General features: G+C 39.3%; 1 protein-coding gene across 1 annotated transcript; it reads left to right on the forward strand.

The window, feature by feature from the left end:
- Positions 1 to 4189: 4189 nt before the first annotated feature.
- Positions 4190 to 10391, forward strand: ethe1 (ETHE1 persulfide dioxygenase). The gene is made up of 7 exons (XM_049583976.1): positions 4190 to 4769; positions 5673 to 5817; positions 6445 to 6593; positions 6865 to 6994; positions 7173 to 7262; positions 9695 to 9811; positions 9944 to 10391. Exons 1-7 carry the CDS (start codon positions 4560 to 4562, stop codon positions 9988 to 9990), a joined length of 888 nt encoding a protein of 295 aa, XP_049439933.1. The 5' UTR covers positions 4190 to 4559; the 3' UTR covers positions 9991 to 10391.
- Positions 10392 to 13334: the final 2943 nt, after the last annotated feature.

The following is a 13334-nucleotide window of genomic DNA, read 5'->3' on the forward strand; positions in this document are numbered from 1 at the left end:
CTGTCCTCTCAGGCTTTGTGTCAGATGAGCTCAGGCAGGCTCAGGTCAGGGTCATTGCTCAACCTGTCTGCTCCCACCCGAGCGTCTACGGAATCCACCTAACTCCTCGAATGATTTGTGCAGGCACCATGGAGGGAGGAGTGGACTCCTGCCAGGTACACACCCAAAGATATACAATCTCTATAAACCTGGATGATAAAGGTTTATGAACATAATCTTTTAACTTTACAAAGATCACCCGGGTCATACCCGCACCACCTCAATCACCATTAAGTGTGCAAGCATTGTTTAAAACCTGGTGTATAATGTTGGCTAAATGATTTGGTCCTGTTTTAAAGGGAGACAGTGGTGGACCCCTGGTGTGTGAGACAGCCGGTGGGGACTGGAGGCTGGCGGGGGTGGTGAGCTGGGGAGAGGGCTGTGGACGGCGCAATAAACCAGGCGTCTACAGCAGAGTAACCCAAATGATCCACTGGGTTGAAAGATATTTAGAGGTACTGTATAAAGTGTATGAATGTGTCATGATCAGTCAGTCGAGCTTTGTTTCGTGATTTTGTTGTTAAGTTACAGCTGTGCCAAATACAATTGTTTATGTGCTGCTCTCAAATTGTAAATGCAAATTATATCAACATGGAAAACAATGAGCTGTGCCCAAAATGTATTGTTTTGATCACGAGCCATGAACTTGCGAGGGAGAGCAACTTGACTTTCTTTGAGGACATCCCATAAAGCAGGCTATAGGGGTGAAATTGGAACGCCTCATAATAACTCTTGGGATTGTCATATAACCTAAAAGTGCCATCTTCCCTGCTCATCCCTCCCTTTTTATATCTTGATGGATTTTTTATTGTCAGAAGGCACACAGCACATTTACTCACATTTCTTTCTTGAAAATATATAAAACTATACTTTAGGTTGATGCTGGCATTTTCCCTTTTGTTTTTTGCTGCAGGGCAAACCAGGGGACTTGGAGGAGACCACGACAGCTGTGACTGACACTCCACAAGAACCTGACACTCATAACTGAGACAGTTGACAATAAAGAAGCAAATCACCTGTATCTGCTTGTTTGCCATAAAACTGACAAAAACATTATGATATGATGGTAAACGGCTTAGAAAGTGTTCTTCTTATCTTTGTCACAGTAAATAACAAATTTAAGGGATTCTGTTAAAAATGTCCATCTATGTCATTATGACAAAACAAACTAAACAATAGCATGCTTATGTACAATGATTAGTTTCAGTTATCAGATTCTTAAATTTCAATATTGGTATCAGCCATGTTGGGAAAACTACACTAAAACTGTAGTTTACCAAACGTTTATTTACTTTACAATGAAAAATAATTAAACTTCATCTTAACTCCTCAAAAAATTGTAGTTTGTGAGCATAATACTAGTTTCAAAAGATAGTTCAGCTACAACTGGAAACTCATACAGTTTCATGGACGTATAACTGAACCAACACAGCACAATGTAGGTGATGATTTTTAAAAAGAAACTGTTTTATTCAGTGTTTTTACCAATTTAATTCACTGGGTCCATTTGTTTTGGAGAGGAAGAGACCTCTGCAGCTACTATATTAACTATATTAAGCTACCGATAAAAACCTCCTGAATGTCTAGAGCTTAAGCTATAAGAGAAAATACTTGAGCACATGTTAGCAGGTGCTGGACTGGCGGCCTGTCTCTGACATGCTGAACAGTGTAGGAGAAACACCGATTTTTAATCTGAAACTGCTTTATCCAGTGTTTTCACTGGTTTTAATCACCTGCTCTATTTGTTTTGGAGAGGAAGAGACCTCTGCTGATAATTCGGCTCTTTGAAACGTCCTCAACAATGAACACTGTGGGAATCCTAACTAGAAGAAAGTTTCAGCTGGTAGAAATCTGCAATCCTAAATGCCCCTCAGTCCTACACACTGTTCTTTTAAACTGCCACCCAACAACTGCAAATTGTAGTTAAACTAGTAATTGAACTACAAGTAGTAAACTGCTCCCCAACATTGGGTGTTGTTCAGAAAAACCCAGTATAAGTTTAACACTAACAGCTTTTCAAAATACCTTTTCTTCTTTGCTATGCTTTACACTTGATTTGTTGATTCAATATAGGCTACTGACTTTAATATCCTCCTGAGGCCCTGTATCTATCACATTTTGGGTTTGCTGCACCTTTTTCTTCAATCTACTTAACTTAGACCCATTGTCCTCATTCAAGGACACTTTTTGTGCCATCCAGTGGTAGTAAGAGCGTAATACACTAATCCATCTAAAAACAAGATGGTAGCCATCTCTGTCAAGTCAGTCTGAAGCCGATCGAAACACAAAAGTGGACAAGGTCCAAAACCTGATCAACTTTTTATGGTTTAAACTTGTTTATTTATGATTAATAATGTTTATAGTTTGATATGGCAACAAGTTTGACCAATTTTAGCAACAGTAACAAGCTGAGACGCTGTTAATTAGTACCCGTTTGAAGACATTGGGACTTTATTGTCATTTCGTCTGGGGACACTAGGTATTTATTATTATTGAGAATGTTTCAGTTTTTTATAGTTATTGGGTCCTACTGATCCCAGATAGCTAGGACAAAAGTAAAAATGTATACCAAACAAACATTCGGGTCTCAGGAGGATACACCAATCCATGTAGAAACAAGATGGCAGCCATCCTTGCCAAATTAGTCTGCAGCTTATAACGACACAAAAGCTGACAAGATCCAAAATCTGATCACATTTTATGGTTGAAATGTGTTTATTTATAATTAATAATGTCTATAGTCTGATACAACAACAAAGCCTATTTTAGCAACAGTAATAAGCTAAGACACTATTAATTAGGAAGTACTTGTTTGAGGACATTGGGTTTTTACTATCATCTCATTTGAGGACACTGGATATTAGCGTTGAGAATGTTTCATTTTTTTTATGCTTATTGGGTCCTACTGATCCCAGATGGCTAGGAGAAATTAAAAATGTATACCAAACAGAAGTTCAGGTCTTGGGAGGATACACTGATCCATCTAAAAACAAGATGGCGGCCATCTCTGCCAAGTCCATCTGCAGCCGATCCCGACACAAAAGTGGACAAGGTCCAAAACCTGATCACATTTTATGGTTGAAAATAGTTTATTTATTATTTGAAATGTTTACAGTTTGATATGACAACAAATTTGGCCTATTTTAGCAACATTAACAAGCTAAGACGCAATCAATTAGGAAGTACTCGTTTGAAGACATTGGGTCTTTATTATTGTCTCAGTTGAGGACACTGGGTAATAATTATTGTTGACAATGTTTAGTTTTTATAATTGTCAGGTCCTACTGGTCCCAAATGGCTAGTAGAAATTGAAAATGCATACCAAACAAAAGTTTGGGTCTCAGGAGGATACGCTTATCCATGTAAAAACAAGATGGCAGCCATCCTTGCCAAATTAGTCTGCAGCCGATCTTGACACAAAAGTGGACAAGGTCCAAAACCTGATCACATTTTATGGTTGAAACTTGTTTATTTATGATTAATAATGTTTATAGTTTGATCTGGCAACAAATTTGACCAATCTTAGCGACTGTAACAAGCTAAAACACTGTTAATGAGGAAGTACTCGTTTGAGGACATTGGTACTTTATTAATGTGTGGTTTGAGGACATTGGAACTTGATTATCGTTGACATTGTTGAGTTTTTTATTTATACTTATTGGACCCTACTGATCCCAAATAGCTACGAGAAATTAAAAATGCATACCAAACAAAAGTTCAGGTCTTAAGCCAAAAACAGAAGATACACAGGATACAAAGATAGCTAAATACAGTAAAAGTATATGAGCAGCTTAACATAATAAATGATCATGGTAATATTCCAGTAATAAATATTCTAAGACTAACTATTAAACTTAAGACCATTACTGCCAGACAGCTGATGGATGTATAATATTATTCTGTCCAAGGTCAATATGTAGGCAATAACAATGCTTTTGATAAATATAAATATATCATTTATACAAATGTTCAGGTGTGTTTTGCATGCCAGGTGACAGCTCCTTTTATTTTGGATTGTAGCCTACTTTATTTTGGGTGATATGAGACTTCTGATAAAAGTATATGTCAGCAGTCACGTAGGCCTCCGCCACAGTCAACACACTGTGTGCGTGTCTGTGAGCGTACATGAGCGGTGCTCGTGCACTACAACACACAGTAATGATCGATAATGACTGGTGAAGGAGATGCGCGCGGAGCAAGTTGACCTGCTGGACTGCACTGGGTGAAGTGAACGTTTGGTTGCTCAATAATAAACATTTGCTATGACAGTAACAGCCGCTGTAAAAGCGACTGACACTGTAACACCACTATTGTGTCTCAGTTCATCCAAGGTGAGCGTGAGGCTTTGAAACCCTGGCTCCCTTTCATGGAGGATATTTGACATTATCTTGCACAAACCCGAGCTAAACGCGGCTGCACATTGTGACAGGCTCCCACCAGCAGCCTCTCAGGACATTAACGTTAGTCCCCGTTTAAACAATTATCTGGTAGAGCTTTCAGGAAATTATCGACGAACGACAATGTGCTCGGTAATAAGCAGGGTGAAACCGCTCCAGCGGGTTCTGGCTGTCACGCTTCGCCTCAGAGGAATCACCGAGGGCTCAAGTTACGCTGCGGCCGAGAGCAGATGCCTCTTTCCCGGTGTCAGTGCTGGCATTGATCCGATACGAGCTACCAGGAGGTCGTACTGCTCCAGGATGGCGCTGGCCGGAGGACCGCTCTTCAGACAAGTAGGTTCATATATATACATATGTGCTTTTTCCATTCACTTTAAGTTGTTGTGTCAGGTCGGATATGTTTTTGAAGTGTTTGTAAATAGCTGGGCTGCTAACGTTATCTTAACGTCGCGTGAGCTGACAGTAAGCTAGGCGGAGTTAGCTAACGTTAGCCGTTAGCTTAACTAGCTTCCTGTTAAGTTACATTCAAAGTTGATATTTGTTTAAATTTGGCCAAACTAAGTTATCAGATTCATATCTGTGGATTGTGGTGGTGATTAATATCAGCCAAACATGCCCCTCACTTCGCTCAGTCTGCTCTGTATTGTTTCAATAACGTTGTAAACCCGGAAGACTATGTACTGTATGTATGTAATGGCTGTAGCATGATGGCACTAACGTTACAGTTGACATATGCATCCTGTCCAGCCTGATGTATACTTACAGCAGAGGACAGATTATTTATTGTTTATTATTGACCTCGGAAGCAGCAGTTGACGAAAAATTTAAAAAATAAACTTTTTCTGCAGCTAGCTGTATCTCACTGTCTACATTTCTATGGCAGCTAAGCAAACTGAGTCCAATGAAGAGGACTGTGTGGTCCTTTTAAAAACTCCAGGACAAGCAAGTAAGGGGCCTTGAGCTGAAATTGAAAAATCCCTTGGCTGCAAACACTAAATATACACTTATCCCTAACACTGCAAATTGTCCAAATACTTCAGAGGCACACATTTTGCACTGGCAACAAGTAGCTCCACATCCTTATCTGTTACATCTTTACATGCTTTCTTTCTCTCTTTTGCAATTTCACACACATTTGCAAGCAGACACTAGTGGAGAATGACAGGGAGGATGTGAATCCTTTATTGCTGAGTCACTCCTGTGCTCTCACCTGTTTTTTTTTTTTTATCTGTTCAGCTGTTTGAGTGCGAGAGCAGCACCTACACCTACCTGCTGGCAGACACAGAGACCAAGGAGGCAGTCATCATTGATCCAGTTCTGGAGACCATTGACAGGGACCTGAAGCTAATAGAGGAACTGGGGCTTGATCTAAAAGTGGCAGGTATCTGAAAGGATTTGGTGCTATTCCATTAATGTAGACACTGTTTAAATATCAGTGTCCCATTCGCTTTAATGTCCAATACAAACCTTTTTGTTTATTTACATACACGTCTGCTGCACATTATCCTGTCAGCTATGAGGTGTAGGTTGACTTAAGGATAATTTAGCTCCTGTACTGGAACAGTGAACTTCAGGGAAAGCTTATCAGATGATTTTGCTAACTCTGCAAAGCACGGGAAAAACTTTGCCCAAGAGCAAGGTAAATATAAAGGTTATTATAAAGTCACATCTGTATTCTGTGTTCTGATATGAAACCTCACTCTTTCCAAGACTTTGAACTCAGTTAGGCCAGGCTCATACACAATTGTACACTGTAGAAAGCAGGTTACTTGTGTCAAAAGACTCACAGGACTGGGCAATTTGGCTGGAATAAACATCACACTATTAATAAGAATATTTTCCATCATTGCTTTATGTAACAGAATATCAAAAATGCATGCAAGATTAAATTAATATTTAATATAATGGCTTATATATAATCACAAAACTATACCACCAACTCTTGAATATGATATTCTTGAATTATTTCCAAAGCCTGTGGTAAAACACTATTTCCTTTTTCTGATAGTGAACACCCACTGCCATGCAGACCACATCACAAGCACTGGGCTGATGAAGAAAAGACTGGCTGGACTGAAGAGTGCAATCTCCAAATTCAGTGGTGCTGCTGCAGACATACACCTGAAAGAGGGAGACAAGATCACCTATGGAAAACATGTAAGAACATGTGACTTGTTTCATCACATAAAATTGATCCATACAACCCTCGTTTTAGAAAAAAATAAACTGACTTCTGATTGCAGTATAGTTTTGAAAGTCTTTTCAGCATCTTGTATCTTGATTGTGCTCTTCTTTAGCTTGGTAATGTATATGGACATATCACTATTCTGGACATTGTATTTTGGATCTGCATCATCTGTTGCTCTGTAAAGAACTCAAACTTTTTCTGGCTGCTTGATAAAATATTCTTTACATGCCTCCCTTGTAGTATCTGACAGTGAGAGAGACACCGGGACACACTGATGGGTGTGTGGCGCTGATCACAGAGGATCAGAGCATGGTTTTCACTGGGGACGCTCTACTCATCAGAGGCTGCGGCAGGACAGACTTCCAGCAGGGTAGACATACTTTTACTTTGTCCTGATAAAATACTTTATTCATTTCTCCTGACACACTGGCTGGAAAAGGAAGCATTTATTTTTGTAATTTAGCTAGAGGAACACAAGAGGGCAGTATTGCATCTTTTATGTCTTTGGGATTGTCTGATCTTTGCCACATGTTGTCTCTTTCATTCAGGCTGCGCCAAGAAGCTCTATAAGTCAGTCCATGCGAAGATCTTCACTCTGCCAGACCAGTGCCTTGTCTACCCAGCGCATGACTACAAAGGTTGGCTGAGAACCCACAAATCTCAATGTCTTATGGAGTCACTGGTGTAAAATTTAAAAACTGGTTACACAAAAGAAAGAAATGTGAAGCACCAGCACAGTGTTGAAAAGCTGTTGCCAGTATATTCCCTCCCATAGCAGCCAATACTGATGTGATACACGTGTTGTTACTAGAGTGTGTTTATACAAATGCAAGCGCGAACAAGTTAAGCTTCTCCAACATGCCTCTCATGATTAATACTTCACCTTTTGTGTAGAAAAGAAGAAGTATTCTGATCTTTCATTTGAGTAACAAAAAAGCAATACTACAGTGTAAAAACACTTTGTTACAACTGAAAGTCCTGTGTTCAAAATCTTACAAACGTAAAAGCACAAAACAATGACCCTCAAACTTTACTTAAAAGTATCAGAAGTAAAAGTAGCCATTATGCAGAATGGCCCATTGCAGAACTATATATTATTGCATTACTACGTACATAGCATTAATGTTGCAGCTGGAAAAGGTGAAGATAATTTTAACAACTTAAGGTTATTCCAGGGGGCCTAACCTATGTTAATATATTAGGGCATTATAAAATGGAAGAGGGTCATGTTGTTTCACAGTAAACAAAGCACAGACAGCTCCACTTTATTGCAATTCATAATAAATCCAGTGGTGGGAGACATTGTACAGCCAAATGAGGGTTCTCCTCCAGAGCACATGTAAGGCCCATTCATGCATTCATCTGCAGTGGTTTTTTAAGCAAAACCACCCTCTTATATTAACAATGGTGTGATGATATAGTACAGTCAAGACTTTTTTAAATAAACCTTGGACACAGGAATAGGCAGGCAGACAAAAGATCAAAGTCTGATAAATTATGAGATAGGGATTCAGATTCAGGCAACTTACTAATCCCACTAGGGGCAATTTGTTTGAAAAGCTTGCCTTGCACACGTGCCATAATATACAGTACCATGTAGACACATAAAGATGAGTATTTATTGAAATAAAAATATGCTGAGGAGTTCAGTGTAATAGAGGAATATATAAATAGAAAAAAAGTCAATAGTTTTATCATCGCTAAAATAATTAAAATCAATAACAAAAACATTTATAGAGAATTAAAGAGACGAATCGTAGAGGGAAGTAAATATTTCAAATAGTGATTAGTCTTACAAGCAGGTTATAATGTAACAATGCCCTGACGGCAACAGGGAAAATTCACCTGCAGGAGTTTGAACATGTCCAGAAGAGGCTAAAATACTTGTTGCTTTATGAAGGGCTTGTTGAAAAACAGAACAAGTACCTTTGTGTCACTCCTTTGACCTTAGAGCAGATCTTAATAAAGCTACTGAGACTGTTTGTGTCTTTCAGTGTGAGGCTGTGAAACCAGCAGATACATGAAAACCACAGGAAGCTCTCAATAAGAAACTGATAAAAACAGCAGAGGATGTCAAGACTTCAGTTTAGGGTTTAAAATTTGCATGTCTGTCATATGAAATACAATAGATAAATGCTGAGGTTAACACAATGAGTGGATTGCCGTACGAGTGAGTCACTATGACGAGCGCAGAAGAAACAGTGGAATTGTAAGACCCAACTGTGGGTTCGCTGTGAGTCGACCAGCTACAACAGCACTGCAGAGAGTTGTTTAAAAGGGGGATGTAAATGGGAAAACATCCAACATGCTAACGCACAGCTGACAGCATCACCCAGATGTGCCGATCACCAGGACAAGGGGAAAAAAACAGCTCATCCTCCCCTCTGCCTTCTAGCAGCCTTTAGACACAAAAGCAGAACGGGATATGTTCAGATGTTGTATCACCCAGATGTGCTGATCATTGGCACCCCACTAGAATGCAGCCTAAAATTTCATAACGAGACACGCAAACCTTCAGAGGATATTTTTTGTGGTGGCACACTGGTGGAAGTGGCATATCATTGATGATTGAAAATATAAATTTCTAAACACTTAATTTTGGGTGGTAACACGTTACGTGAAATAGTAAATGTAGTAACATTCCTCAAAACCCTATTAGTAATGCGTTATATTACTTTGTTTCTGCTTAATGTAATATATCCCTTAAAATAGCAATAAATGCAAAATATTTAAGTAAGTGAGAAGTACCTCAAAAATTGTGGTCAAATGTACTTGTTGCTAATTTGATACTAAAATGATAAGATAAGAAAAATGCCCTTCCTCAATCTGTCAAATATCAGTCAGAAATTATATTTGATGCATACTGATTTTAAGATGATATCTGATAGAAGTGAGTGGGCTGATATGTCTGTATATATCTGCTTAGGTATTTACAGGCTGTGATGTCTTTGCACTTACAGAATGTTATATTTTCATTTGATTGATCAGTGAGGTTCAACATTTGGTAAATATCACACCACATCAACCACAGATGACATCATATCTATCGGAATCTGTCTTTGCGTGTCAGGTCAGATGGTGTCTACAGTCGGTGAGGAGCGCAGGTTTAACCCACGCTTGACCAAGAGCCTGGAGGAGTTTGTGAACATCATGAACAACCTGAATCTCCCCAAGCCTCACAAAATTGGTACTGAAAGTATTTTTTTTCTGCAGTCCAACCTAGTAAACATAAGTCTAATTCTTCCCAGACTCGCACATAGAACATTGATATGCTTGTGACCATATATATATTTCTGTAACCTCTCTTCTACCTTTGCAGATATTTCAGTGCCTGCCAATCTGGTTTGTGGAGTACATGAAGTCTGAATGTCCAGCGAAAAGGAGGATTTTAATCAAATCAAGAATTCATATAATCACAATCAACCTTATTGGCCAGGTATGTGTACACATACTGTACAAGGCATTTTGGTTTTTGCATATAGCAAAGTAATTAATATTTACACGTTTGTATCTGAGCTGAATTAAACAAACTCTGTCATTAAGTGCTTTAATGTGTGTATTTACGTAAATGTAAAGATGCATATTTGAATAGCTGCTGCCATGTGGAGTGAAGCTGCTGACATAACTGTGATGATGCTAAAAATGAAAATGATATCAGTTTTATTTTAACTGTTAGAAAGGAATGCTAAAGATCTGCTTATGAAGAAAGACCACTATTAATATATATTTTTTTGTATTTTCATTAAATTTAAATATGGCTGACTCTATTTGGACGTGTTGTTATTATGAATCGAGGAGGAAATTTACGAGCAGGAGAGCTCAGATAGGAATGTTCCATTCAAGGTTTGGTTTAGTATTCATGAATGCTTAACTGGGACAATTGAGTTCTTCCACATGGCCTTTCCAGTGATTCCGGACTGCTTTAGCCAAGGCCTCACACACACACACACACACACACACACACACACACACACACACACCACTCAGTCTGCTGCCAGCCACAGCCTTTTTGCATAGCAGGAAAATGAAACTACGCTTATTTGCATCCAGAATCTGAGAGCCAAGTTTCCATTGACAACATGCCACTGCGGTGCATTTGTGTTCTCGTTTCGATGTCTAATAGACAAGGGTGTCTATTGAAATGTGTTTTATTATCTCAGTACGATATGAAGAGGAGCATCATCGCCAAGTTTCGACACAGTGAAGTCTGCTTCTGGGTGTCCAGATGTTCTCTGCGTGCTGCTCTCAGCGTGCGTTTAACAGCTCACCAGCCAGTAAGACAGGTTTGTTTGGGAGTGTCGGCCTGTGACTCAGCCACATGCCTCTGCCGGAGAAATGCGCTCATGTGATAGTATGCTGTATGATGGTGCTGGACCGATCACAAGCTTTCAAGAGCCAGTGTCAAAATATTTCTGTTGAACTGTTTTTAAGTGAATCTAACTATTCCCCTGCAGCTTTTTACTCTCGCCAGGATTAAAAGGAGCGCTGGACTGATAATGCACACTATTTTGTCTCGGGGAATACCCTCACCATGTGAAAACAATTCGACCCAGGATATTTCTGCCTCTGCTGTCAAGATTCTGACCATTCTTTTTTCCCTATATTAACTGAATCCCACACCTTTATGGAGTAAGCCTTTAAAGGTATACTGTGCAAGCATTGTTGGCTACTGCTTGTAAACACAGCATTCAAACTCGGCCTCTCCCTACAATGTTTGTACGTACACTGCTTTGAGCTTAAAATTTGCTGCGATGGAAAAGGCACCTACCTGTCCAACAGGAAACATGCCCTTCCTCTCCTTTGGTGCCCGCCAGCAAAAGTGAAAGCCAACCTCAGATTCACTCTCATTTTCAACAAGTACCGTCTGCTTGGTGTTTTCTATATTTGCGTTTATTTTGGTGCTGTGTTCATGATTTTCATAGCTTCCTCTTAGCTGCATGCTACTACTGTACCTGGTTGCTACCTCTTTATAAGGTCCTAACTTCACCTGCATGCTGTTTGTAGCTTAGGGAAACGCACCTATAAATGTCCTCAACATACTTCTAAGACCATTACAGTGAAACTTTAAATGTTTCACAGCAACTCATTAAATTCTACCGAATGGACTGAGAACTCTTATATTACCATAACCTACAGTACCATGCAACCCTTTCACGTATCTTGGTCACTACAGTGGACAGCTATTTAAAAGCCATTTGCTTGTATATGCATAGGTTTTGATACTGTAGTTGCATGCAAGGGTGTTTCAGACCCAGAGCTGACTTGCTTTAGTCTGAATCAGGGATTCATTTTGTTAGTGTTCGTGTTCTCACGGCAGCATTTACAAGCGGACCAGGTAAAATGCCTTGTGTGACAAAGCTGCTCTTGATTGGTCAGAATTACCATGTGGGAAAAATCCAGGAAGTAAACAAAACGTAGAAGAAGAGTACACTTGCAAGATAAATGCGACACTTTCTAATGTCATAATGGAGGGACAACTACGCAGGTTGATTTTTTGGTTCGGATCGAGGTCGGAACACGTTCTCACCACAAACAAACCGCACCAGAGTTTGTTTGTAATCGGACTCTTCAAGAAGGTCTCGGTCCAGTTGTTTTGGTGTGCACCTGAGTGTGATTGCTGTGTTCACAACTGCCTAAACGAACCACACTTAGGGGGCAATGAACTTGAGATTGATTGAAACCAAGATGGCTGACGGAAAGCTAGAAACGTCGTGCAGCTCAATAATATCTTGCCCATCCTTTTATAATAGGAGCCCCTGGCAGGTTAATAAAATCTGGTAACATCAACTAACAAGGAGTAATACGGCTGATAAATTTTCTAAGTGCTGACTTTATGTTGTGAGGAAATTACAATTAATCATCTGTCCACTAACCTAGGCATCATGCATCGCTGGCTATATTTCAACTGCAATAAAAACTATTACTGCAACTTTGTTGTTCTTGAAAACACCTCATCTGCAGTGACTTTTTGGCTGTAAATCAATTGATTTATGAGAATGTAATGTTCAGTTTTTTGTTATTTTTGCAGAAAATGTTCATTGAAAGAATTATATAGTTCAACAGGGAAGGTGTGTGGTAAATTGAAGACTTAAACACATGCTGTCCCACTGAGTGGATGTGGAAAAACTCCTTGAAAAATGCATTTCACAATTTTTGTCATGCCTTAAGAGCGATAGAAACACTCATGACTGAGGCAGTAATAATTCATGCATGAAAGGGTTAAGAAACTCAAGAATACATGTAGATTATCTTAGAAGAACATTACCAGACAACTGAATTGTGCATTCTATGTCCATTTTAATAGTTAGGGAGGATCCACCATCATAGAAATGGACTGATTGTTAACTAATAAACAAGGGTGTGTCGATCTGACACGCTGCACTGCAGTGATACTGACAGCTCCGTCTGCCATGATAGAACCAATCCACATTAAATACAAACCCTCTATTATCACAGTTTTTAGAGCAGCAATCTCTTATGTTTCAAAACATAAAAATCATTCTAATGACTTTTACACAGTGAGGTATGCAGATTTTAAATTTCGGAAAGAGCACTGTCACTAGATCAGTATCTGGTATCTGCAGAGTTGACGTATTGGTGTCAGGAGAGAAGGCTTGGATCAGTGCACACAGTACATGAGCCCGATGTATTTAATTGGATCCAGTTCCTTTCAGCTGCACTTGTTATTGTTATTTGGGTGGGTCATTACA

Source organism: Epinephelus fuscoguttatus, linkage group LG8 (assembly GCF_011397635.1).
Source record: "Epinephelus fuscoguttatus linkage group LG8, E.fuscoguttatus.final_Chr_v1".
Classification (NCBI taxonomy): Eukaryota; Metazoa; Chordata; class Actinopteri; order Perciformes; family Serranidae; genus Epinephelus; species Epinephelus fuscoguttatus.